The sequence below is a fragment of the Anas platyrhynchos genome, chromosome 20, assembly GCF_047663525.1.
Source record: "Anas platyrhynchos isolate ZD024472 breed Pekin duck chromosome 20, IASCAAS_PekinDuck_T2T, whole genome shotgun sequence".
Lineage (NCBI taxonomy): Eukaryota > Metazoa > Chordata > Aves > Anseriformes > Anatidae > Anas > Anas platyrhynchos.
The window spans coordinates 6,042,642-6,066,331 of NC_092606.1; the positions used below are offsets into that span (position 1 = coordinate 6,042,642).

General features: G+C 47.4%; 2 protein-coding genes across 2 annotated transcripts; both read left to right on the plus strand.

The window, feature by feature from the left end:
- Positions 1-8,803, plus strand: LOC101804602 (argininosuccinate lyase-like). The gene is made up of 17 exons (XM_027472269.3): positions 1-112; positions 204-272; positions 2,257-2,451; positions 3,394-3,477; positions 3,783-3,839; positions 4,391-4,488; positions 4,725-4,802; positions 5,054-5,131; positions 5,264-5,316; positions 5,687-5,749; positions 5,872-5,986; positions 6,684-6,768; positions 6,942-7,001; positions 7,267-7,350; positions 7,647-7,727; positions 7,977-8,083; positions 8,568-8,803. Exons 2-17 carry the CDS (start codon positions 255-257, stop codon positions 8,716-8,718), a joined length of 1,407 nt encoding a protein of 468 aa, XP_027328070.1. The 5' UTR covers positions 1-112; positions 204-254; the 3' UTR covers positions 8,719-8,803.
- A 1,450-nt stretch (positions 8,804-10,253) lies between these two features.
- On the plus strand, positions 10,254-22,285 carry GUSB (glucuronidase beta). Its single transcript, XM_027472267.3, has 12 exons — positions 10,254-10,524; positions 12,060-12,242; positions 12,708-12,889; positions 13,376-13,518; positions 14,035-14,222; positions 15,106-15,258; positions 16,076-16,254; positions 16,651-16,797; positions 17,951-18,035; positions 19,563-19,739; positions 20,656-20,791; positions 22,064-22,285. The coding sequence occupies exons 1-12, from the start codon at positions 10,288-10,290 to the stop codon at positions 22,216-22,218; spliced, it is 1,965 nt and encodes a 654-aa protein (XP_027328068.3). The 5' UTR covers positions 10,254-10,287; the 3' UTR covers positions 22,219-22,285.
- The last annotated feature ends 1,405 nt before the right edge of the window (positions 22,286-23,690 follow it).

The window sequence follows — 23,690 nt, forward strand, 5'->3', positions numbered from 1 at the left end:
CCCCGCCCCGACGGGGCGGGACGAGCCGCCCCAGCCCGGCTCCGAGGAGGGTAAAAGCGGGGCAGCAGGGACTGGGAACACACGGAGCCACCGGGGCTGCACTGCGGACACGGTGAGCAGGGCCGGGTGGGCAGCGGGGGTCTCGGGGTCCTGTCCCACCGTGGGGCTGGAGCATTGCTGAGCCGAACCTCGCTGTTCCGCAGGTTGCACCAGGTGCTGGGATCGCCGCACACGCGAGCAAAACGTCCTCTGAGATGGCATCTGAGGCGAGGGTGAGCTGTGCTTTTTTACTTTGGGGGACTCTGGGGGTGTTCTTGGGGTGCTCTGTCTAATGCAAGTTCTGCTTTGCTAAAATCAGAGCCTCTGGCAGCACAGCCTGCTATTTCCCTCGGGCTCTTCCCTCTACCTAGGACAGCTCGCGATAGCCCGTGCAGCTCGTTCCTGCTGGCCTGTGGTTAGGCAGGTACTTTACAAAAGCTTGTATAAATATTTCTCTGTACCAAAGCTGTGTTTTCACTTTCTGTGACTAGTTGTCTTAGTGACTCGTGCTTCCTGCCTTTGGAGCAGCTCCTACAGCCCTGGCTTACCCTGCTGTTGGCTGTGCACCAGTGTCCATCAGTGCCAGGCTGTAGTCACTTCCTTCTCTGACCAGAGCCCTGTAACTAGCTGAAATTAATCCTTCAGTTTTGATTTCTCTATTGCAAATGCATCTGTTGCAATGTTTCTGCTGACCCACCTCTTAATTTGGTGGAAACCCGTAATGCTGAAGATATGCCTAGGCAGAGCAGTTCCCCATTGAAGTGCTTAGCCTCAAGGTACTGGCTTCTAATGTTACAGCCTGTATGCTGTACTCCTGTAAGCACTGGATTGACATGGAGGACTTTTAACACCTCTTTAATTCTGACATTTTTTCCCCTCTCCCTCCCCTCACCTTGCTGACAAAGCTGCTGCAAAGATATGAAAAAACACGTGCAATGCCTACCTCTGTAGGCTTCTGCCCACTGTCCACTCAGGCACATTGTTGAGATGTGGAGACAGTCTCTAGGGAGGAAAAAAAGTTTCTAAGGTTACTCAACAGTCCTTTGGCTGACTGATAAAACCCCAGCACAGATTAGTTTGCAACTGTCCCAGCCAGCTTTTTGCTGTCCATGGTAGTTACAATGTACAGACTGAGAAGGGGTTGATGGGGTGCTTAAACATCAAGTAGATTAGCAATTATCTACTCTGCAATGGTGACTATATTCTGGGCCTTCCTTTAAATGTTCTCCAATTTCTTCTCTCAGCCTGCTGATGCTGGAGAGATGCTTTTGAGACTTTGAATTAGTTTAAAGGTTTCTGTACAAGTAACATTCCTATCTATTTCCATGCAAGTTTGTCAGAGTTAGGGCTTTAGGAGGTGTCCTATCCAGATAGACAAAAATCTGGTGGTTCTTGGCTCGTGAATCCATTCAGTTGCTGAAACACTGGTGAAAAACCTTTACTCAGACCATGCTGTGATGCATGGCAGGAATTGGGCAATAAATTAATCTTATTTTGGGTAGAAAAAAATTTTCTATGTATTTTAAAACCATCTATATGTTGACTTATTTTTCTGAATGTTCCTGATGTCAAAAGATACCAGACTCCATTCCAGAGTCAGTACCGTAGCTGATTTTATGTTAACTTCTTGCCAAAACTTGTAAGCACATCATGGGCTCAGGAGATGCTTAAACTGCAACTTCAAACACTTGATAATGCAGCTTCTGCTGGCCCATAGCTATTTGTCAAAGAGAAAAATCTCCTTAGCACAACGACAATGGACTTATTCCAAAAAAAAAAAAAAAAATAGAGGATATGAGCTTTCATTATATTCCCTGTGACTGCTTATTTTTTTTCACTGCTATTAGGCTATCAGGTGGTCAGTGACAAGAAGCAGCCTTAAAAGCTAGATACATGCTGCTCTTGCACCATATGCCCTGATATTTGTTTTCAGGGCCAAGCCAAACTCCTTACAGAGTCCTGCAAGGGTAAAGTATCTTGGAGGACTCCTGACCTGACAGCTCAAGGGCTAGCAACGGTAAAATGCTCTCTACCTTTTTCAAATAACTGTCAAAGGTCATAAAGTCCAGGGGTTCTCTGGTCAGTGCTACTGCACTGAAAGAACATAGCTGAGCTTGCTCTCTATGTAGGATAACAAGCTCAATGGACATCACATTGTCCTTAGAACTTTAATAGAAGTTATTATGCCTTTTTAATTTGCCTCTTCCTCTTTCACAGGGAGATAAACTTTGGGGAGGAAGATTCAGTGGAAGCACAGATCCCATCATGGAGAAGCTCAACTCTTCCATTGCCTATGACCAGAGGCTGTCTGAAGTTGATATCCAGGGGAGCATGGCTTATGCCAAAGCTCTGGAGAAGGCTGGGATCCTAACTAAGACTGAGCTGGAGAAGATCCTGAGTGGCCTGGAAAAGGTATTTATTTCCTTCATAAACTGTCACTTGTGCTCAGGCCTACATACAATCGCCACAACAGTACTACAACAAATAGCTCCTTATCAGACAGCACTTCCCTCAGCTGCTGCTCTAAAACCATCTTTCTGTACCCTCATGTGCTATTCCTTAGCACCAGGCATGTGCAGAAGTGCCTTCCTGAAAGGGAATGCTGCCCTAAATCAGGGAGAACCGGAGAGGCCCATGTGTATTGTCCTCTTGGTACTCTGAGGGACACTCTGGGCAGGGGATGGACGCTCAGATTGCATCTAGCTAAAGGCACCAAAGCCAGGCAGTAGGAGGTGAACCAGCTGAAAACTCAGGAACGAGAGCCTGCAGCCCCGATGAGCCCACTGTGGGTGCTCATTACGGAAGCCTGGTGCCTCAGTGAGATGTGCTCAGCGTGACCTGGGCCCCATCCTCTTCAAACTGAGCATTCCCGAGGAATTGTTTCAGTGTGAATTAGGAATATTCTTTTTCCGCTGGCGCTTGGGATCCTTTTGTGTCTGGCTGCCTGAGTTAGTAGAAGGCAATGCATAGCATTGTATAGGGGTGAAGAGGAGTCAGCAGCTAAGCACTTTTTTTTGAAATATCCATTGTTGTTGCTCACCCGCCATGGACAATGGGGAGTCTATACAATGTTTGTATAGGAAAATCTTTGTGGACAATGCTACAGCAACGACTGACATTTCAGCTCGCTTTCTCATTGCAACGCTTAAGTCCTCCTATGGACAGAACATTGCAGGATCAGCAAGGGTAAAAAGATGAATCCCCACCAAGTGCTATATAGAATGAGGGGAAAGAACAGCAATGTTGGAGTTTTTGTGACTTCCATTAGGATGGCAGAAAGTGGTTTGTGCTGGGGACACCTACAGCCAGCTTTCCCCAGTAGTGTCTGACTCGTGTTTCTGCTGCTGTTTGTAGATCTCTGAGGAATGGTCTAAGGGAGTCTTTGTGGTGAAACAGAGCGATGAGGATATCCACACTGCCAACGAACGCAGACTGAAGGTTTGGTCCTCTAACCTCTTCTTCCTGTCCCTCTCTAGCTAGATCTGCCTGACGTTAAGTGCATTTGCCTCTGTCCCACTATAACAGTCCTCAGCAACTCTGGTACTGACTCTGTGGTCAAGAGTGTTCAAGACCACTTTTGTGGAAGAGCACAGAACCCAAAGTTGCCCTTCCCCAAAGAGATCCCATAGCTACTTACAGAATCCTAGAGCTGAGTCCCTTCCAGGCTGGGAGGAGGTCTGCACTTGGGGGTAGTCTCCTGCTTAGAATACAGACACTGATGGAAGTCTTCCTGTTGTCCTCAGGAGCTGATTGGTGATATCGCTGGAAAGCTGCACACCGGAAGAAGCAGGAATGATCAGGTATGTATAGAGCCACTTGTTTTTCTCCTATGCTACTCCCCAACCATTCCTTATCAAAATTTTCTGTCATCTTTCACGTGCTCTTACTCTCTCCAGCATGTATTCCCTAGAGCTTTAAACTAGTGGTGGTACAACAACTTATCTGCAGAGAGGAGGAGGTTGTGCAGGATGGTTGCTCAGTGGTATAAGGCCCCAAACTTCCACTGAATTCCCTTTGAAAGCCCATTGAATCCATGACTTTACTGGCTGGGTGCTTTGCATCTTTTGGGGTTAGGACTTCTGCTGATGACACTTGTGTAAATTGGGGATTATGATATCCAAAGCTGACAATACCTTAGTGCACTGGAAGTACTGGTCTTTCTTTCTGTTACTGGAAAGAAAGATACAGCAACATTAACAAAGCAGAGAGCAGGGAATTGTTCTGGTTATATGTCATGATCTATCACATGGAACAAGGAGGAGAGAAACCTGCCAATTCCTTCTGCTGAACTGTATTTGGTCACTAAATATGCTACATTCCCCTTCATCTGACCACGGCCAATCTTGCCCAGGTTGTGACTGACTTGAAGCTGTTCATGAAGAATTCCCTCTCTATCATCTCCACTCACCTGCTGCAGCTCATCAAGACCCTGGTGGAACGTGCTGCCATGTAAGTCCTTTACTCAGTCAGCGGCCTTGGCCTTGCTGGGAGAGCAGACTTCTGCAGGGGAAGTTACAGCCAGGCAGTCTGGGATAATGCAGGGAAAGACAACAGCCCCTCTTTCTCCACAGTTCACTTCACAGAGACATTCTTCTTTGCCTAATGGATGCTGGGGATATTGCCTGATGTGTGCTGCCCTTACTGTGACAGGGGCTGCTCACCTCTTTCTCTCCTTTCACATGCAGAGAAATTGATGTTATCTTGCCTGGCTACACCCACCTGCAGAAGGCCCAGCCCATCAGATGGAGCCAGTTCTTGCTCAGGTAACCACCTTTCACACTCAGCTTTAGAGAGCCTTCTCCATTCCTGGGGTCCTGCTCAGCTGCAGCCCAGCATCCTCTAGCAGGGCAGAGCTGAAACCCTCCAGCCTGCCACAAGATATCCCCATGTTCAGTCTGACTTGGCTCTGGAGGCCAACTCTCAGCATGCCCCTACCATCTAGCCATAATTCCTTCTCGGCTCATGGGACAGTTTCTGACTTCAGATGCTTTCTCTCTCTCATGTCCCTTCACAGCCATGCTGTTGCCCTGACCCGTGACTCTGAGCGCCTGGGAGAGGTGAAGAAGAGGATCAACGTCCTGCCCCTGGGAAGGTAACAGCCAACTTTCTGGAATCCCTGGGCATCACTTGGCTCTCTGACACCTTGAGAGTTCTGTTCCCTGTGCATCTTTGTTTGGAGTTGACAGGATGTTCTAAGTGACTCCTGTTTCTCTCTCCCTGGCAGCGGTGCTCTGGCTGGCAACCCCCTGGACATTGACAGAGAGATGCTGCGTAGCGGTAATGTCTGCCTAGAATGGGGTGGCAGGGCTCTATTTGATGTGTCTGGGGCGGGGGAAGCAATGACAGGTGGCCTCTCAAAGCTCTGTCATGTGCTGTAACATTGGACAAAGAGCAAATAATTCATACGGGCTTTTTTACTGCAAAGATCCAGACCATGTCTGTGAGGTGGGAGCAGGAACAACCAGCACTGCTGCATAACAGTCACCTAGGCCTAACAGTGAAGGCCCTGAGCAGCATAAAAGTTCAGCATGGTTATGATCCTGGGGCTACTCAAGGGCTCACAGTCACCTGCAGGCTGGGGCAGCCTGCTGCCCTCAAGCTCCAGCTGTGCCAACCCTGACTGCTCTGTCCACCTCTTTCTTTACAGAGCTGGAGTTTGCTTCCATCAGCCTGAACAGCATGGATGCCATTAGTGAGAGAGACTTTGTGGGTAAGCACAACTCCATTGCTTCTTCCCTCCACCATGTTAGAAGCAGGCTTTAGAGGCCTTCCCAGATAACCTCATTAACAAGGTGGGTAAAATCTCTAACTGACCTCCTACCTTTTCTGCAGTGGAATTCCTCTCCTTTGCCACCCTGCTGATGATCCACCTTAGCAAGATGGCTGAAGATCTCATAATCTACAGCACCAGCGAGTTTGGCTTCCTGACCCTTTCTGATGCCTTCAGGTAGGTGCTGGTCCCTGGGCAGCCAGCCCTTCCCTCAGCCTCTCCTTCTCCCTTCTCCCCACCTGAGACTGAGACAGAGCTGGGGGGTCCCTGCTGCACAAGGCTGACACACAAATCAACTCCCCAGAGTATAAAAAGCCTGGCAGAAAGGCAGGCTAAGGGTGAGCATTCCTCATTAAGGATCACTGATTTCTGGCTCTGGTAACTCAACTGTCTGTGTTCAGCGGATGCTCCTCCCCAGTGACTTCTGGCAGGCCTGGACTGTAAATGTGCAGGCACAGAACTTCCTCCTCTGCTGGGAATTCCTGCCCAAGCCCTTCCCTGAACAGCCGGGGCTTGCAATCCTAACAGACTTCCTGTCTATCAGGGTGGCACAGCCACAGCCCTGCCTCCCCAAGGCCACAAAAACACTCTTGCTTGTTGATGCCACCTCTGCAGGGCCTGCTAAGTAGCCTTTGATTTCTGTCCTCTCTGAGAGGCAGCCCTGGGCAGTAGCTCCAGACAAGAGTGCAAAAACAAAGGCTCTGCTTTGGCACACATGACAAACTCCATGCACTTGTTTCAGTATAAGCAAGCACTGAAGCGGGTGGCACTCACACGGCTCACAGAGGACCAGGCCAGCCTGCTGCATGACCTGTATTATCCTGTAGGGATTGGGGCCTTGCTCCCTGTTACACTGCAAACATCTTTCTTTCAGCACTGGCAGCAGCCTGATGCCTCAGAAGAAGAACCCTGATAGCCTGGAACTGATCCGCAGCAAGGCTGGACGTGTGTTTGGACGGGTGAGTGTGTTTAAGGAAGAAGAGGGATAGTGAAGCTGCTCACTTTGGGGCTGAAGCATCTTCCTTCATGCCTCTGTGAATAAGGAATTGTGCCCAGTGTGGGCTCTGACCTTCTGCTGGGGCACTGTGTTCCTCTTCCAGTAGCTAACTGCCTTGTCTGTTTCTTTCCGCAGCTGGCTTCAATTCTCATGGTTCTCAAAGGACTTCCAAGCACCTACAACAAGGACCTGCAGGTAAAACTGCTGTTAGGCTTCAGTCTGTTTCTCTGAACTGGCACAGCTGTCTTTGGCTTGGGAGCAGGCTCTTGCACTGCATTGCCCTGACTATATGCAGGATGATTTAAAAAAAAAAAAAAAAAGGGCTGAGGCACTGCATGTTGCAGCTCATGCTCCACCCCAGCAGGAGCCCCAGAGATGACATGTTGCCTCCTCTGCTGGCTGGGCTGCCTGTGTGGTTGGGCTCCATCTAACAGTGATGTGTATCCATGTTCTCACACAGGAGGACAAGGAGGCTGTCTTTGATGTTGTGGACACCCTGACTGCTGTGCTCCAGGTTGCCACTGGGGTGATCTCTACCCTCCAGGTAAGGCTTCAGCCTCTCACTGTCACACATGGTTGTGGGGCATGTTCTCTGCATAGCACAGCCACAGGAGCTCTAGACTGGTGCTAAGATGAATCCTTTTGCCCACTCATACAGCTTGTTATGCCCCCACCACAGCAGCAGCTCAGGTGCAGCAGCTCACTCTAGATCTGGGGGTCAGCTTGCAGAAAAAGTCATTGGAGAGCCTAGTCCCTTATCAATGAAGTCCCCTCAGTATGACCACTTACACCTCCCCAAGGAGGAGCAGATGATCATGTCTGTGACGCTTCCCTCTACAGATCAGCAAGGAGAACATGGAGAAGGCTCTGACCCCTGAGATGCTGGCTACTGACCTGGCTCTCTACTTGGTTCGCAAAGGAGTAAGTGCAGTAGGGAAGCCTGGAGCTGTGACTTCTTTAGATGCAGAACACTGCTCAGTGAGGGCCTGAGATGAGGCCTTCTGTTCTGTCCCCAGGTGATGATCACTATGGGTCAAAAAACAGAGCTTTATGTTGCATTGCTTTAAGTGAAATCAAACCAACAAAGCAAAATGAGAGCATGTGCTTTCTTGCCTGTGTCTGCAGGCCAGCTGCCTGTTCACTTGACTCTGCACTTTATTTTCATTACAGGTGCCGTTCAGACAAGCCCACACTGCTTCGGGGAAGGCCGTCCACCTTGCCGAGACCAAAGGCATCACCATCAATAAACTCAGCCTGGAGGACCTGAAGAGCATCAGGTTTGTATCACTATCACTTTGCCACATCTCCCCTCAGGAGGCAGGTATCAGCCTGACTTTTTACAAGCTTTCTTATGATGCCTTCACCAAACAGGCCAGGCCTGACAGCACCCCAAAAATCTTCCCAGCCTCAATATCAGTGCTGCTACTGCCAAGCCTGTAATAACTAAAGGGGGACAACAGCATTACAATTGAACTTGAGCAGGGCATGGGCAGCAAGTCCTGGGAGGGCCTGGAAGCTGCTCATGCCTTGACATGGAGGCACCAGCACTCCAGAGGAATCTGGCTCCCAGCCTCCTCGCTCTCCCCTTGGAGCTGACTCTGGTCTACCACGAGCTGCTCCTGTCTGATAAGAGAAGAGGCAGAGCAGCCAGAGGCTTTTCCCTTGCAATAAGGCTCAGCCTCTACTCCCTTACCCTCTCTGTAAAGCCAGCAACCAGCACCCACTACCCTGCACTGACACCTTTTCTCTTTGCCTCCCCAGCCCCCAGTTCAGCAGCGATGTCTCCCAGGTCTTCAACTTTGTCAACAGCGTGGAGCAATACACTGCCCTGGGCGGTACCGCCAAGAGCAGCGTGACTACCCAGATCGAGCAGCTGAGGGAGCTGATGAAGAAGCAGAAGGAACAAGCTTAGAGTGTGGGGAGATTTCCCGTGGATGTAGTGTTTTGCTTATCACACTAATGCAGAGTTAATAAACACTGTGGTGTATTGTAGTTCACTCAAACTCCTGTCTTGCATTTTGCTTCTAAGGGGGCAAGATTGAGCTGGGATTCCTCAGCACTTCTGAGGCTTGGGGAACTGGTCATTGCTGTGAAAGAATTGGGAATCTCTTCCTTGGTATGGGAGCTCTAGGGGGCTGGTACTTAGAGCAGCAGGAGCGTTTGTCTACATCAGGAGACCTGTAAAATGGAGGAGCATGTGGACACAGTACAAGGCTACCATCCAGTGGTGCCGTGCCATGTTGCACAGGGAACAGAGGGTGACTTGGGGGTGTTCACAAAGCAAGATGCTTGGTACAGCACCTGCAACACATTCCACGTCACCAGCTGCCATTGCCCTCCTCCTAAGATTATGTGTGCCAGCCTGCCCCCTGGCAAGGAAAAACCTCCTCAGCACCTGGCACTGCAACATGCTTCATCTTAGGCAGAACATGCCCAGCAGGCCAACCCACAGCTCTTCCATATCCACCACAAAACCACCTTTAGCTCTGGTTTTGACTGGAGCACAGGGGCTGCACCATCCCAGACCAAGCACTTGCCTTTCTGCAAGCCAGACCAAGTTACCTGGGGTAGCATTTGAAAATGTCTGGCATTGCAGTCTTCCTGTTACGGAAACCATTTTCCTGTCTGTCCTTACTAATGTAAAATCAGAACTGAGACCAAGAAAAGCCCTAGCTGACCAACGCTATGCCCCCTAAGTTAGTTGTGGTAGAAAAACCAAGTATGTACACTTAATTCAGGTGAAGAGGCGACAGCAATACTTAACACCAACAGTCAGAAGATGGACATCTCTGCCTCCCCAGCTCACAAACCTTTCCTTGCAGACTTTCTCCCCGCTTGTATTTTGTCATTTTTGCTCAGTATCTACACAGGCTTTAGCTAACTAGAATTCCCCTTGTTCCCAGCAGCCACCACCCAGCATCCTGGGGTTCAGAGCTGAGTAATGTGGGGCCCTGCTGCTTGAAAGAAGGTGGTCTTTGCGTATTATCACGTCTCAATCTCCTACTTAAGTAAAAAGATCATAATCAGAGGTGCCTGATATTTGTTCCTCCACCTTTTTGATAATCTCACGTGTCACCAAGCCTTTCACTGCCATACAATAAGCTGGCCTGCTGTCAGCTTGCTAACCACAAATAAATGTGCTGTATGATTAAAACCCATCAGGTGGTATTTTCTTCCTCCCTGGCCTCCGGGAGACTTGTTTCTGTCCTGCTTTATTCCTGAGGCAGTTCTGAGGGGACGCGTCCGGCACGGGAAGCGCTGCTTCAGGGTCAGTCCCAATGGGGCTGTGCACTGCAGCACCGTCCTGCTGCCCGCCCCCAGGTGCCGCCGGGTGCCCAGCTCTCCCCGACGGCTTCAGCACCTCCCACTTCAACAAGCCACTATGGGGGGGAAAAATAAATAAATAAATAAAAAGAACGAATAAATAAACGACAGACACAGACAGAGCCACCCCCCCCAGCGGGCACTGCCCACAACCAAAATGGCGGCGGTAGCGCCGGGCGGTGTGGCGGGGCTCTGCCGCCTGCTCTTACCGCTGCTGGCGGCGGTACCGGCGGCCGGGGGGTCCCGGGGGGCGGTGGGCGGCATGCTGTACCCCCGGGAGAGCCCCTCCCGAGAGCTGAAGGAGCTCGGCGGCGTCTGGAGCTTCCGTGCCGACTTCTCGCCGGGCAGGGCCGCCGGCTTCGAGCAGCGCTGGTACCGCCGGCCGCTGAGGGAGGTACAGCGGGGGCGTGAGGGGGGCGGGCGGGGAGCCCCTTATCTCCTTATTCCCTTATCTCCTTATTCTCTTATCTCTTTATCCCCTAACCCGGGCACCGTCGCCCCGTTTTGCTGTGATTTTCTGCTTCTCCTCCCTTTGAGGGGATTCTGGGTGCCGGGTGCTCCACACACAAGGAGCTCTCACACAGCGCTCCCCTGCGCCCTGCAGAGCCAAACTGCCTAAAATGTGGCCGGGCAGGGCGCCCTTCAGCCCCTGTCCCACATGGAGGAGTCACACTTGGACTTGGGTCTGCTCTTAAGTTCATCCCTGTCCTGCTCCAATGGACTTTGGGATGAAATTCACCCCCTTCCCGCTCCTATGGAAGTTGTGGGTTCTGTGCATGCAAATATTTGGGTTCTTCTTCAGCCTTTTGGCTGCTTTTTTCGCCTAATTGTGGAAGGAGAGGGGAGATGAGACCCTGTGCTGCTAGAAGAAAAAGAGCAGAAAGAGAGAGCCAGAGGAGAAGGGTCCTGGACAACATCCCTGCTAATGGGGCTGAAGGGCATACACCCACCCTACTTTAGGGTCAGAGAATCTCCTTGAAGGAGACGCATATTATGGCCACCCCAGCCAGAGGTTATCCTGCATCTGATGCTACAAAATCCCCTTCACCATCCAAGTCCTTTTATTCCTGCTAGGATTTTTTGATGCCTACCAAGGGGGGTGCATTTCTCTGCAGTGCCGGTGCAGTTCGGTGCTGAGTCAGCCCCGCACATGATGCTCGCCCCTGGGCAACCAGACCTTCCTCGTTCCACTCTTCGTGGAAAAGCTCGTTTAGGAAAGGGGAAGCTCCCCAGCTGCAGGCTGCTGCAGTGCTCATTTCGGCAACATCACGAGCACAGCAGGTGCTAAAAATGAACAGCTCTCTTGTGTAATAGAATCCGGTTACCAAAAAGTTAAATGTGTTACAACACTACGCTGCCTGCCTGTGATCCTTATGTTAGTAACAAGCAAGTGAATTATCGCTATGGTAATTCTCAGGAATCTGTGTTGCTTTTAGGGAGTGAGAAAGGCTAAGTATGTTCAGTCTCCATAGTCCTTCCCTGGGGACACCGTCCCAAAACATCCCCAGCTTCTGCCACCATTCTGCCACAGCTCATAGCCCGATGAGCAGCACCCTGCATCAGTGAGCTGGTGCCACAATGCTAGAGCTGTGCAAGAGAAACTACGTTTTGTCAGGCTGAACATCCACCTGGGCATTTCCCCCCTACCCTTCTGATAGTGCCAAAGCTATTAATGAAAGCATTTCCCCGTTACAAACCAGGAGGGGAAAAGATAGGAGCAGCTTCATCCTGTAGGAGCAGGGTGTAGTATTAAGTGGGTCTTGCAGAGGACCTGTGACAGATCACATTAGTTTCTAACAGGTTTTTCAACATATTTCCACTTTCAAAAGGCGTTTTGATTTCTGAGGCTGTCAGGTTGGATGGCCAGGACAGTAGACTTTCTTTTTTTAAATGATTTGTTCTCCCCCTTTTCTGTACAATTCCTGCCAGACTGGTCCTGTGATTGACATGCCCGTGCCTGCCAGCTTCAATGATATCACTCAAGACCCCAACCTGGAGAACTACATTGGCTGGGTTTGGTATGAGAAGGAGGTGCTGCTTCCTCAGCGCTGGCTTCAGGACAACCTCAGGGTGGTGCTCCGGTTTGGGAGCGCCCATTACTACTCCGTTGTGGTACGTTGCACGGGTAATTGTGTATGTGTTTCCAAGATCGTGTTGAGCTAAAATTTGTCCCATGGCTTGTTTAGTGAACAGGTTTCTGCTAAAGCTTTTATATCAGTTTGTGATTTTCTTAGCTCTTGATTATCTTCCGCCAGCCAAGAACTTGGCTGTGCTTCCCAGCTCTCTCTTCTCTGATCCTCCAGTAACAGGATTAGTCAATAAAGCATTTCCTTGCTGCAGGCCTGGAAGGGACAAAATACCGATTTTCCCAAAATGGTCTCTCAGTGACTCTTGCAGACTTAGCTCCCAGTAAGGAAGGGCTGCCAGATTGAGCCCACAAGGAATAAGAGCCTAGAAGAAAGTCCGGTGTTACTGGGAATCCAACTGCCTGTCGCTGTATTCCTTCCTGTCTCACTGTTAAACTTGCCACAAAAACCTAACCTGACCGCTCGGACTCATGGCTATCTTCTGTTGCAGTGGGTCAATGGAGTGCAGGTTGTGGAGCACGAAGGCGGCCACCTCCCTTTTGAAGCAGATATAAGCAGCATCGTCCAGAGCAGCCCACAGATTCCCTGCCGCATCACTGTTGCACTGAATAACACACTGACACCCCACACTCTGCCTCCAGGGTCAATTGAGTACATGAATGACCGCACAAGGTGAGTTGCTAAAGCGCTGCATTGCTGAGGTTAGCCCAGGGATGAGAGAATGGGAATTTATTCAGCTGCTGCTTCTAAGGCCCTCCCCACAACCTACAAATAATGGGTTGTACGTAGACCAAAACTCATCAGTCAAGCAGTGAGAAGTTTAAGTTTCAGTGTTATGAGATTTACACTGAACTACTCCATCTGTTTTATACACAGGGAACTGAGATTAAGTGATTTGCCAAGCTGAATCAATGGCAGATTTGAGAAGCTTCAATTCAGCTGGAAGTGCAAGTACCTGCTATCCTGAAGGATCAAACCTATTCAGTGCAGTAGATGTTTGTTAACTGGTAATCCCCTTCAGCCTAGCATCAGTAGCAGTACTGAAATAGAGATCCAATAAGGACTGTTTTACTAGCACATTGCTAGCATCCGTATGCTGCCTTCAGTTCTTGTGTAATGAAACATAATGCGGCCATTTTTCCTGTCTTGCTCACTTAGGTATCCCAAGAACTATTTTGTACAGAACATCAGGTTTGATTTCTTTAATTATGCTGGAATCCATCGCCCGGTTGTGCTTTACACCACTCCTTCTGTCTACATAGATGATATTACTGTGACAACTACTTCAACAGAGAGTGTTGGTAGGTTCAGAACAATTACAGCAGCTACCTCAGGCTTCAAATGGAGATGACAAGGGCAGTAGAGAAAATATCCTGCAAGCGTCCAATTGAATATCTTTCTTAGTGGCTTTCTTTTTAACCTCAGCTGGTCTATTGCACAGCACAGCAGTTTCAAGAATATGCTAAAAATTTCAAAAGCAAGAAGTAAAAACAAGTACTTGCAAGACCTTATCTTTAAAATGAAGGGACAAAGAGTTATTTCTAGAAGTAGAATTTCTCAGAAGGGGCAGCAGTCTTCCTGCCACTTAAGGCATGATTATCCCTAAGTACCAAACCTGTGATACACAAATCTTCCTGGAAACTTCCAGTCCTCAAGACAGACAGGTTATGCTTCTTAAAATTTGTGCCTCTCTGTTGTTGTTCTGCATCTCCCTGACTTTTTAATGCTGCTCTGTGTGAAAGCCTTCCAGTGTTTTATGCATGTATTTTTCCTTTCATGCCAGTCTCTGATTGTCTTTTTGTTGTTCTCTGAACTAGCAAAGGTGCAGTATCAGGTATCAGTAGTCGGCAGCACGTTCTATTCCTTGTCCCTGAGTTTACGTGACCAAGAGGGAAGAGTGGTTGCTACAGGTGATGGACCAGCTGGAGTGTTAAAAGTCTCAAATCCAAATCTTTGGTGGCCTTATCTGATGCACGAGAACCCCGGATACCGCTACTTCTTAGAGGTAATAATGCCATCTCTTTCTGCCTGCATTTCCTCTCACTGTATAATAGCATTACGGAGCTGCCACATGGCCCATCTTCCTTACTCTTCTGGATCCTGTTTACATCACTAGAATGGCATTGCTAATCGCGCTGTAATCAAATCAAGCTTTGCCAGCTTCCTTAGTTCTGAATGAAAAGGTCAGTCGGTGAGAAGAGGAGGGCATGCCACGCTCTCAGATGCTTGCGTCTCACGTGAATGGCCTGATCTACCTCCTTCAAAAGGACTGTTTGAAACAATATAGGGGAGGAGATACCGTATAAACTGAGAGGTTGCTGGCCTCTTTCTCATGCTTTCCCGTGCAATGAGCTTTCTTCCCACTCTGCTGGACGAAAGTTCAACAGAAAGAGCCTGGCAGACCCTGTGTGAGTCAAGGGGGAGCGGTGATATTGAGATGCACACATGAGGGCAGATGAGCTGCTGTGAGTTTCCAGAGGCTCAGAAACATGGCTTTTGTGAGCAGACATTTCAGTCATTGCCTGGTATCAAGGTGCAGAGGAGAAAAGGCATACCGCTGCCTTGTCAGGGCAATGAAACAGCTGGATGAATAAGGGAAAAAGAAGCTTTTGGGGAAAATATGCCCTAGAAGGGTCATCCAGGCCTCATTCTTCATCCTTCAATTTTCCCAGCTTGGATTTCTCTTTTCCGCTTAGTCAGATCTTGCTTCCTTCCTGAAGAGCTACGCAGGGACCACAAAAGGTAGATGAAGCAGTGCTGAGGAGCAGGCAGCGAGGAAGGGCTGGGAAGTGGATGGGAGGTCAGGCTAGCCCCTGCACGTGAGGGGAAGAAGAGAGGATCCTTGCGAAGCCCAGCACCTCATGTGTGTCTTACCCTTGGGACTGCAGGTGAAAATGCAGGCGCAGGCAAATGAGGCGCTGCTGGAGGACGTATACACGCTCCCGGTCGGCATCCGCACTGTCCACGTCACCAGCACACAGTTCCTCATCAATGGCAAGCCCTTCTACTTCCACGGGGTCAACAAGCACGAGGATGCGGACGTAAGTGCATGGCACCCACCGGGGCACCTAATGGCACTGTGCTGGGTGCTGCCAAGGCAATACCTGCTCTCACCTCCTCTCTGCCTAAAGGGACTGATTCCTCACACCCTTTTCTCAGGCTGGGAGCTGCCAGGGGTGCGGGTCTGTGCTGCCATTATTATTATTATTATTTTTAATAATAAAGGGACACCATGCCCAGACCTGCCAGAGTCATAATGCCCCTCTCAGGGTGTTGGCTAAGCCCAGGCTGCGTTGGCAGAGGATCTAAACAACCTCCCAGCCACCACTTCCAGTCAGAAATAGCAACTTCATCGGTTTCCCTCCCCAAGAAATGAGAGGGGGCAAAGTCTCCTGCAGGGAGGTTTGAGCCTCAGGGTTGCGAGGCACAGCCTGACCACAGGGAGGCCCCACAGCCTCTCTGAAGGCTTCGTCCCCACCCGTGCTCCTCACCTCAGGGCCAGCCCAGCCCTGAACCTGCTCCTTCAGGGCTTCTCCTCACTACCTGGGGACTTTCAGCCCTGCCCTGCCTCATGGAGAACCCCTGTGGAGGGAGAAGGTGGCCTGGCAGGGCACCTCCCAAAACAGCAGGTGGCTGCAGTGCAGGTTCTCACTTGGGGCTGCTTCTCCAAGCACCCTGTGTCTTGGTGGCTGTGCATGGGGTTGTGCTCAGAAAGACAAATACTGCACGGAGAGGTCTTGTGGGAAGCTAGAGGCAGTGCGTGGGGCTGGAAATGCTCTGGGAGCGAGCAGGAAGGAGGGCTGCCCAGCAGAGGTGTGAGGAGAAGCAGGGAGAAGCCATTCCTGTCTTCCCTCTCAGATCCGTGGCAAAGGCCTCGACTGGGCCCTGATCGTGAAGGACTTCAACCTGCTCCGCTGGCTAGGGGCAAACTCCTTCCGCACCAGCCACTACCCCTATGCTGAGGAGATCATGGACCTGTGCGATGCCTATGGCATCGTGGTGATCGACGAGTGCCCAGGAGTGGGGATTAAAATGCCGTAAGTGCATGAAAGACCCTTCCCCACGTTTCTTTCTTATCCTTATCACGAGCTTCCCCCTCCTGTCCTGCAACTTGTAACTCCCTGATAATGAAAGTACTTTGCTCTATTTAGAAATCAGCCCGTTGCATTTTGAAGCTTCCCCCAATGCCACGTGTGACCAGAGAGGTTGGGCAACCAGAGGGCGTTTTGCCACATGGGCATTGCGTCGTTAGATCTGGCTTGATTAACGAGTCCGAATCACGGCCCTGAACTGTGCAGCAAGCTTTGGGGAAATAGGGCAGAAGCTGTATTTGGTTTCGAGGCTCAGCTGTGCTTACACACCCCCCAAGTTATCAGACAGACAGTCAAACGGGATGGCTTTTGTATCCTCACCTGGCCTTGTTTCCTTTTCAGTGAGAGCTTTGGGAACAAGTCACTGCAGCATCACCTTGTTGTGATGGAGGAGCTGATCCGCAGGGATAAGAACAGGCCATCAGTTGTGATGTGGTCAGTAGCCAACGAGCCGGCAGCAGAGCTGCCCCCAGCAGCTTACTACTTCAAGTAAGTGCTTGCACACGGGGCTGAGGCTTCAATCTTGGCAAGTGATGCATCTTCATGCCTTGGGATGGTACAGAGAAGTAATAAAGAAAAGGCCAGCGTTTTTTATGAACTCTGAGACAGTACTGACAGATGCAAACTAAAAGCGTAACTGCTGCATATGTTGAACTGATGTCCAGGACCACATAATGGTCTCAACCTGTTGTTTCTGAATCAGTAAACATCTCCAAAATTACCAGGATTCCATTTGGTCTGAGCATCTCTTCTGAGTTAAGGGTCAAGCAAAAGCAGACCTGATGGGAATGTGTTGTTCCTTGGTCCTGCATAAAGAAGACAAGTGCTAAATTCTCTAAGTCTGAAAATTACAGTAAAGTTATAAAATGTTTGGCTTTTAATTCTGTAGATGAGTTTCTTTAGCTAGTGCTAGTTATTTGTTCTGCAGGTGTTAGTGACACCCCACTTCGAAGTCACTGCTTTGAGTCCCTACAGACCCCTTGGTTTTATCTTTAAAAAGATTTAAGCTTTGGATAGCCAAGGGTAATCTCTGAAATTGGGTAGCACTGTCATTGGTAGCTCTAGGCTCATTGAGAGTTGTGAATTTTCATTCCTCAGAATGGTCCAGCACCCTCCTGCAGTGCTGAGGTAGCAGCAGAGTTTGACCTTCCCATTCTTCGTCTCACTTAACATCTCCTTAACAGCAGCCAGTCTGCTTTGTCTTCTGTGGCATAGGCCTAGGGCTTAGTGTTTTTTGGAGAAGCATCCCCAGAGTTGTTCTGAAGCTTCCCATCACCTTCTCACTTTTTTTTTTGTCCCTTCTCTAACAACTCCTGGCCCCAAGAGAAGAGTTAACATACCTGTGTTTGGTGTACTTCCACTCTGCTCCTTTTCACGTGGGATAACTAACTTTGTGACAGATAAAGGTCTCCCATCATATTTATACTCTACAGAACTGGCTAGAATTGCAGGCACATTGTAGCAGATAATCATTCAGTGTCCTGCAGTATTTACTTAAAGATACTCTGCCTACTAAATTAAAAGAAGCTCCGTATGTCTGAGGTGGGTAAAAAGACAGGGAGCTTGGGAAGGTGAGGTTGTGCTTGGCCACACTGCTTCTCCATGCTGTTGTTGAACTCTTTCCTTTATTGTTTACGAACAGGACATTGGTAGCTCACACTAAAGCTCTCGATCCCACCAGACCTGTAACCTTTGTGACCGATACCAACTATGCTGTTGATCGTGGTGTAAGTTAATTTCTAGCATTTTTAATTCATACATTACATTTCTTGTCAGTTGCTTTATGGTTCTTTCCCTCACCTTGCCAAATGCTCTAATGATATTTAAGGGAAGGCAGAAGAAAACTTACATTTTAGTTTCTATTACTGTGCACCATCACTGTAGGCAGCCAAAAAGTCTGTAAGAGAAAAGAGGAGTTATCTTGAGTCAAGTGCACAGGATCACCCCCTGGGTTCTGGTAGCATGGTGATGCTTTGCTATTCCTGTGATCACGTCTGTTAATGCTCAGGCTTCCCATTTGCAATTAGACCAAAGCTTAAACCTCTTAAAATGCTAACAGCCTTTGTGGGAGTCTGAAGAAGGAAACTTTGCCTTAATTCCTGCTTTGAATTGCTCTAGCTCATCTTTGGCAGATGTCTGTTAATGTCGAATAATCTAAAAGCTCTTTTAGCCCAAGTTCAGCTTCGTAATTGGAACCCTGGCGCTGTGTAATTAGATGAAAGGTACTTTCCTTGGCTGCCTGTGCTTCAAGCTGGCCATAGCATGAATGAAGCATCTGTAGCACACACAAATTGGTCTCAGGGGTAGTTCCTACCTCACTTTTGATTTTTCAAAGTGGTTTTAATACTTTGTGTCACTAGTGTACAATCAACACTATTAGAAGGTGAGTTTGTAGGTTAGGTAGATGTGATGTTACCATCTGTCCCTGCTACAGGTTATAGAATCATAGAAACATTTGAAGCTCTCCTCCAGTTAGCAGGAATGGCCTTCTGTAACTAAGGGGTCTCTGCCTCCCCACCCCAGGAAAAGATCCTGGGGGCTTTACTTGGGAAGGATCCTGCTCCTGGATCCTGCTGTTACATCAGGCACGCACACACACAGACCATCTCAGCCCCACCACCACATTCTGACAAGTATGAGGAAACGCAGAAAAACAAAACCAAAGAACAGATCTCATACACTGCTGTGATATTAGAACTTTTTTCTTTTATTACAAAACATGTTAAGAGAACATTGAACAAGTTACATACAACATCACTTTATCTTTAGGGGGCTTTGTGCCCTTTTATCATACTGCCCATGTGGTAGAAATGGCATATAACTTGCAGAATGCTTTTTTTTTTTTTTTAGTATTGCACCATTGATGCACAAATTTAGTTGCTAGTCAAAGTAGTTGACTACTAACTTGACCATCACATTCCAATATTCGGTATGTCTACAAGTACCAGCAAGCCAGAGACATCTTCAAAACCCTAAAACTTTTAACAAACCTAAGGATGAAATGGGTTGTTCTTGTTTAACTCTTTGCTGTGACTTAAGTCTGTAAGGAAACGCCAAATACACCATTGCCTTGTTAATTTTTTTTCCTTTCTGGGAAAGATGTCATGTTGGGAGGGTCTCAAGGATGGGAAAAAAGGCATTATTCTACAGGTAACAAAAAACTGAATTCTGTGAAACCAAGAAGACTTAATTTATGAATGAAGACTGCTTACACTGAGCTCCATGACAAATCACTCCTATCTTATTTCTTGTAGGCTCCTTACGTGGATGTAATTTGTGTAAATAGCTACTTCTCCTGGTATCACGACCCAGGCCATCTGGAAGTTATTCCACTGCAACTCACAGCACAGTTTGAGAACTGGTATAAAACCTACCAAAAACCTATTATCCAGAGTGAATACGGAGCTGACTCAGTTCCTGGACTTCACAGCGTAAGTGTTGTAGATGCCTTAGTTGGAAGAATCACTGCTCTTCCTAAAGGGTCTCAGCAAAATCTAATTAGAAAGAATTGGTACCAACGAGCCTGACTACTTAATTTTAAGATGCATTAGATCAAAGTCCAAAAGACTCAGGATTGTAATCGTGCTTCACTGAAAGCAACGAGCTTTGCCACTGACTAACAAAGAGGTAAGATTCTACCTAACTTTTTAGTTGTTGGTAAGAAAAAAAATAATCAGTGAGCATTTTGCATGGTGCTATTAAGTTCTCATTCACAGGAGATAAGAATACCAGTTTTGACTTCTAGAGCCAAAGCCATTCTCTCCTGCATTTTCCACTAGGCAAGCAGTTTTCAACAGTGCTGACTGCTGGTATTAGCTCCACTCCCTGTGTAGAACAAGCAACACTTCTCTTTGGGTCCTAAGCTACAGTGTGTTTCCCTTTACAATTAACCATTCTGGCAACTGTGCTATCGTTAATTGTCAATTTAAACTTACTCCCATGTAAACCTCTAAAAGAGGCATTCAGAAATCCATACTTTGGCATTTGTAGAAAATTCCTAACTGGAAGATAGAACACTGGAGAGCAGACATTCATTCGTTTCATGACACCAGCCCACACAGGGGATGCCACTCCCATCCTGATCATAAAGCACCATTAAAAGCAAAACCACAGATTTTCCCCAGATGTCCCTTACATTAGTATTTGATGCATTTCCCTTTGCAATTTCAGTAATTGCTGATCTTCACTAAATAGCTATTGTAAATGCAGTGGCAATGAAAAGACTGAGCACCTGTAAAGCTTGTCCTCAGGAAGCAGGTCTCCAGTAAAGAGAAGTGAACAACATGGAGCCTTTGCTGAGATTAACTGTCACCTTCATTCAAGGCCATCTCTTTTTCCTGGCTGTAGGATCCACCTCTTATGTTCAGCGAGGAGTATCAGAAAGCTATGCTGAGAGAGTACCACTCTGTTTTTGACAAAAAGAGGAAAGAGTACGTGATTGGGGAGCTCATCTGGAACTTCGCCGATTTCATGACTAATCAAGGTAAGCTTATATTTATATCCTAAACAATTCTCCATCCTTCCTGCAAGTTGAAGCTGGTTTATGACACACAGAAAGAATACCGTGCTGTAGGGTAGGAAAAAGGGATCCTCTGCTTATGAAAACAGAATATAGCTGGTTTCTGTGACAGTAGCCCAGCATAACTAGAACCAGGAGGGAAGGTTCTGCATGGCTTAGTGCATCCTCTCTCTCCAGCTCTCTAACAGTTTTTCACCTGCAAAATACTAGCCAGAACATGGGACAGTGCCCTAGGGCAGAATGCAAGGGAAGCTTGTGAGCAGACAGATTACGTCTCTTTCTTGGCATTCCTCAGTTCAGAGTCTCAGTTAGCTTTTGGGAAGCACCTGGCTTCATATTTCATCAATAACTGCCCTTAATAACGGGGCACCTCAAATAATGTATTATTAACTTGGTATTGAGGTTTAGCAATGGAGGGCCAGATGTCACAATGGTAGACAATGGTCTACCTTGACGCTGAATCCACTGTTAATTAAAGGTAAGTGCATTTCCCAGGTATGGGGCACTACAGTGCAGACAATCACACAGCAATTAAACTATTACAACTCAGAAGGAGACCTATTAAGGAACCAGTTATGCATATGCCACCTGCGGCAAGTTAGGGTAGTGAACAGTCAGTGTTCATTTCAGAGAAACACCTTTAAGAATCATTTTTTGAGCACCAACATAGGTATTAAAAAGTTAAGTCATCACAGAAGCAGTCAGAAAAGTAATACAAGTTTCAAATAGGATGATAGAAAGATGTAGACAAATTTAAGTACACATATGCAGTTCCAGTCTGTGTGTTGAAATCATTTTTTCTAGTTTCCTATGAAGGCTAAAATAGGCAAAAAGGATATGGACATCACTAAAGGATAGTACAGCAAAACAATTAGTAGTTGACGTCTTCACCATCAGGTTACGAGGTGGCACTAAAGGCAGAAGGAGCATCTGCTGTAAATATAATACTGATGAAGTTAATGGGCATACCTGAATTAACTGTCACCGACTTCCAGTTGTAAACAGAATGAATTGCAGCTCTATTGCTCACTTTTATCAGTCGATCTTGCCAAGATCATGCAAATTATATTGCCAAGTTCCCCGTTGTACCTTGAACACAACGGTTCCCCGTTGTATAGGAAAAACAGTGCATAGGTCTCTTCCACCTAACCTGATTTAGTACATACGTTGAAACAATTTGCAATGGGGGAATATAAGAGCATTTTGTATATACTTTGTTTTGTAACTTCTCTACAGGGACCACACGTGTTTTGGGTAACAAGAAAGGAATATTTACCCGCCAGCGTCAACCCAAGTCAGCTGCGTTTGTTCTGAGAGAGAGATACTGGAAGATTGCAAATGAATCAAGCTGTCTTCCTCCTATAATGAAATCACATATCCTCTTTCTATGATGAAATGAAAAGGTATTACAGCTGAGTACTATGCAGAACTTTTCATTAAATTTCTGTTTAAATAACATTTACGCCTGACACAAGTCTTGCAAGTCTAATGCAATTTCTACTGCACCTGAAGTAGTTACTATGACACAAAGCAGATCAGAAACATCAGTTTTTCTATGCTTAGCCATATCTGTAGGCTTCCTGTTTCCAGGTAGCAAAACGAATATTCAGTTTCAAGGAGCTAAGTTAGAGAGATCCTAACTGAGGTATCTGTTTATAGCAAAAAAAAAAAAAAATTAAAAAGAAAAAAAACACACAACAGAAACCAATGCTGAAGACTTCAAAAATCCAAGCTGCTCTAAATGAGCATCACATCCTTCCAATGCGAGTGAGGTTTTCCAGTTATCCTCCCCTACCTGTTACTACTCAGATCACAGCGTATTGGCCACAGGATTACAGACAATTTATATAACTTCTTGTATTTAAAGCTGGACAGAACGCTTGTGGCTGGCTGAGAGATTCTGAGAGCTAACAGCATCCAGGAAGGGTGTGAACCACTCCTGTCAGGCTACCCAACGTACTCCGATACAGTATGGAATTCATACTATAGCAGCAAGGTGGAGTATGTTGGATAGGTCGGTACTACATCAACTGACCTTTGTTTAGAACTATTAAATCACAGTATCAGAATTGCTGCTATTAGATGCAGTTTTACCTTCCAGCATGGAAGAGCTTCCTTCATATTCAGTTCTTACTACACACTACAGTAACAGCATTCTAGGGGGCAAATTTCATCTACGCCTTCTTGATGCTGGCCTGAATCATTTGGGGGTAGGATCAGGTGTAAATTGATGTGCACATGCTACTTTACACAGTAACGTTGTGCAGTAACTTCCCTTTCAGGCTGCACGCCAGTGTTAGAGAACTCCAAAGGCCAGGCTTTAGACTGTAACAGATTGTGCCAGTACTCACAGAAGAGCCCGGGATACTTGGTTTGCAAACTTTGTGCAAGCTCTTGGGATTGTCCCAACAGCAGCATTACCCACAGCAGAACCACAGAAGCAGAGGCTGCCTTCTGAGTTTTGGAAGTTGAGGCAGTTACATAGTCTCATTATTCCAATTCACTGCTAACTGTGTGAACCTGCTGCTATGCTTACTTTTTCTGCCATTGGCTCTTCCGTTAGTACCTCAAGAAAGTAACTAAAACATCTGCCAATATAAACAAAATACTTGCTTGTGTTGTGCGGTGGCAGCAAAATTTGTTCCTTTAAATGTGATTAGGGACCAACAACACTTTGCATTGCCACATGCAGAATAACAACATACATGTTTACTGCAGACTTCGAAACAATATTTCTTGAACATCTAAAGGAAAAGAAAGAACATACTATCAGCATTCCTGATGGTTACTCTCGTGCTAGGTTTACAGATTTTCTAATTAACTAAAAACCCAGAATATAAGAGTCTATCCACATTAAAAAGAC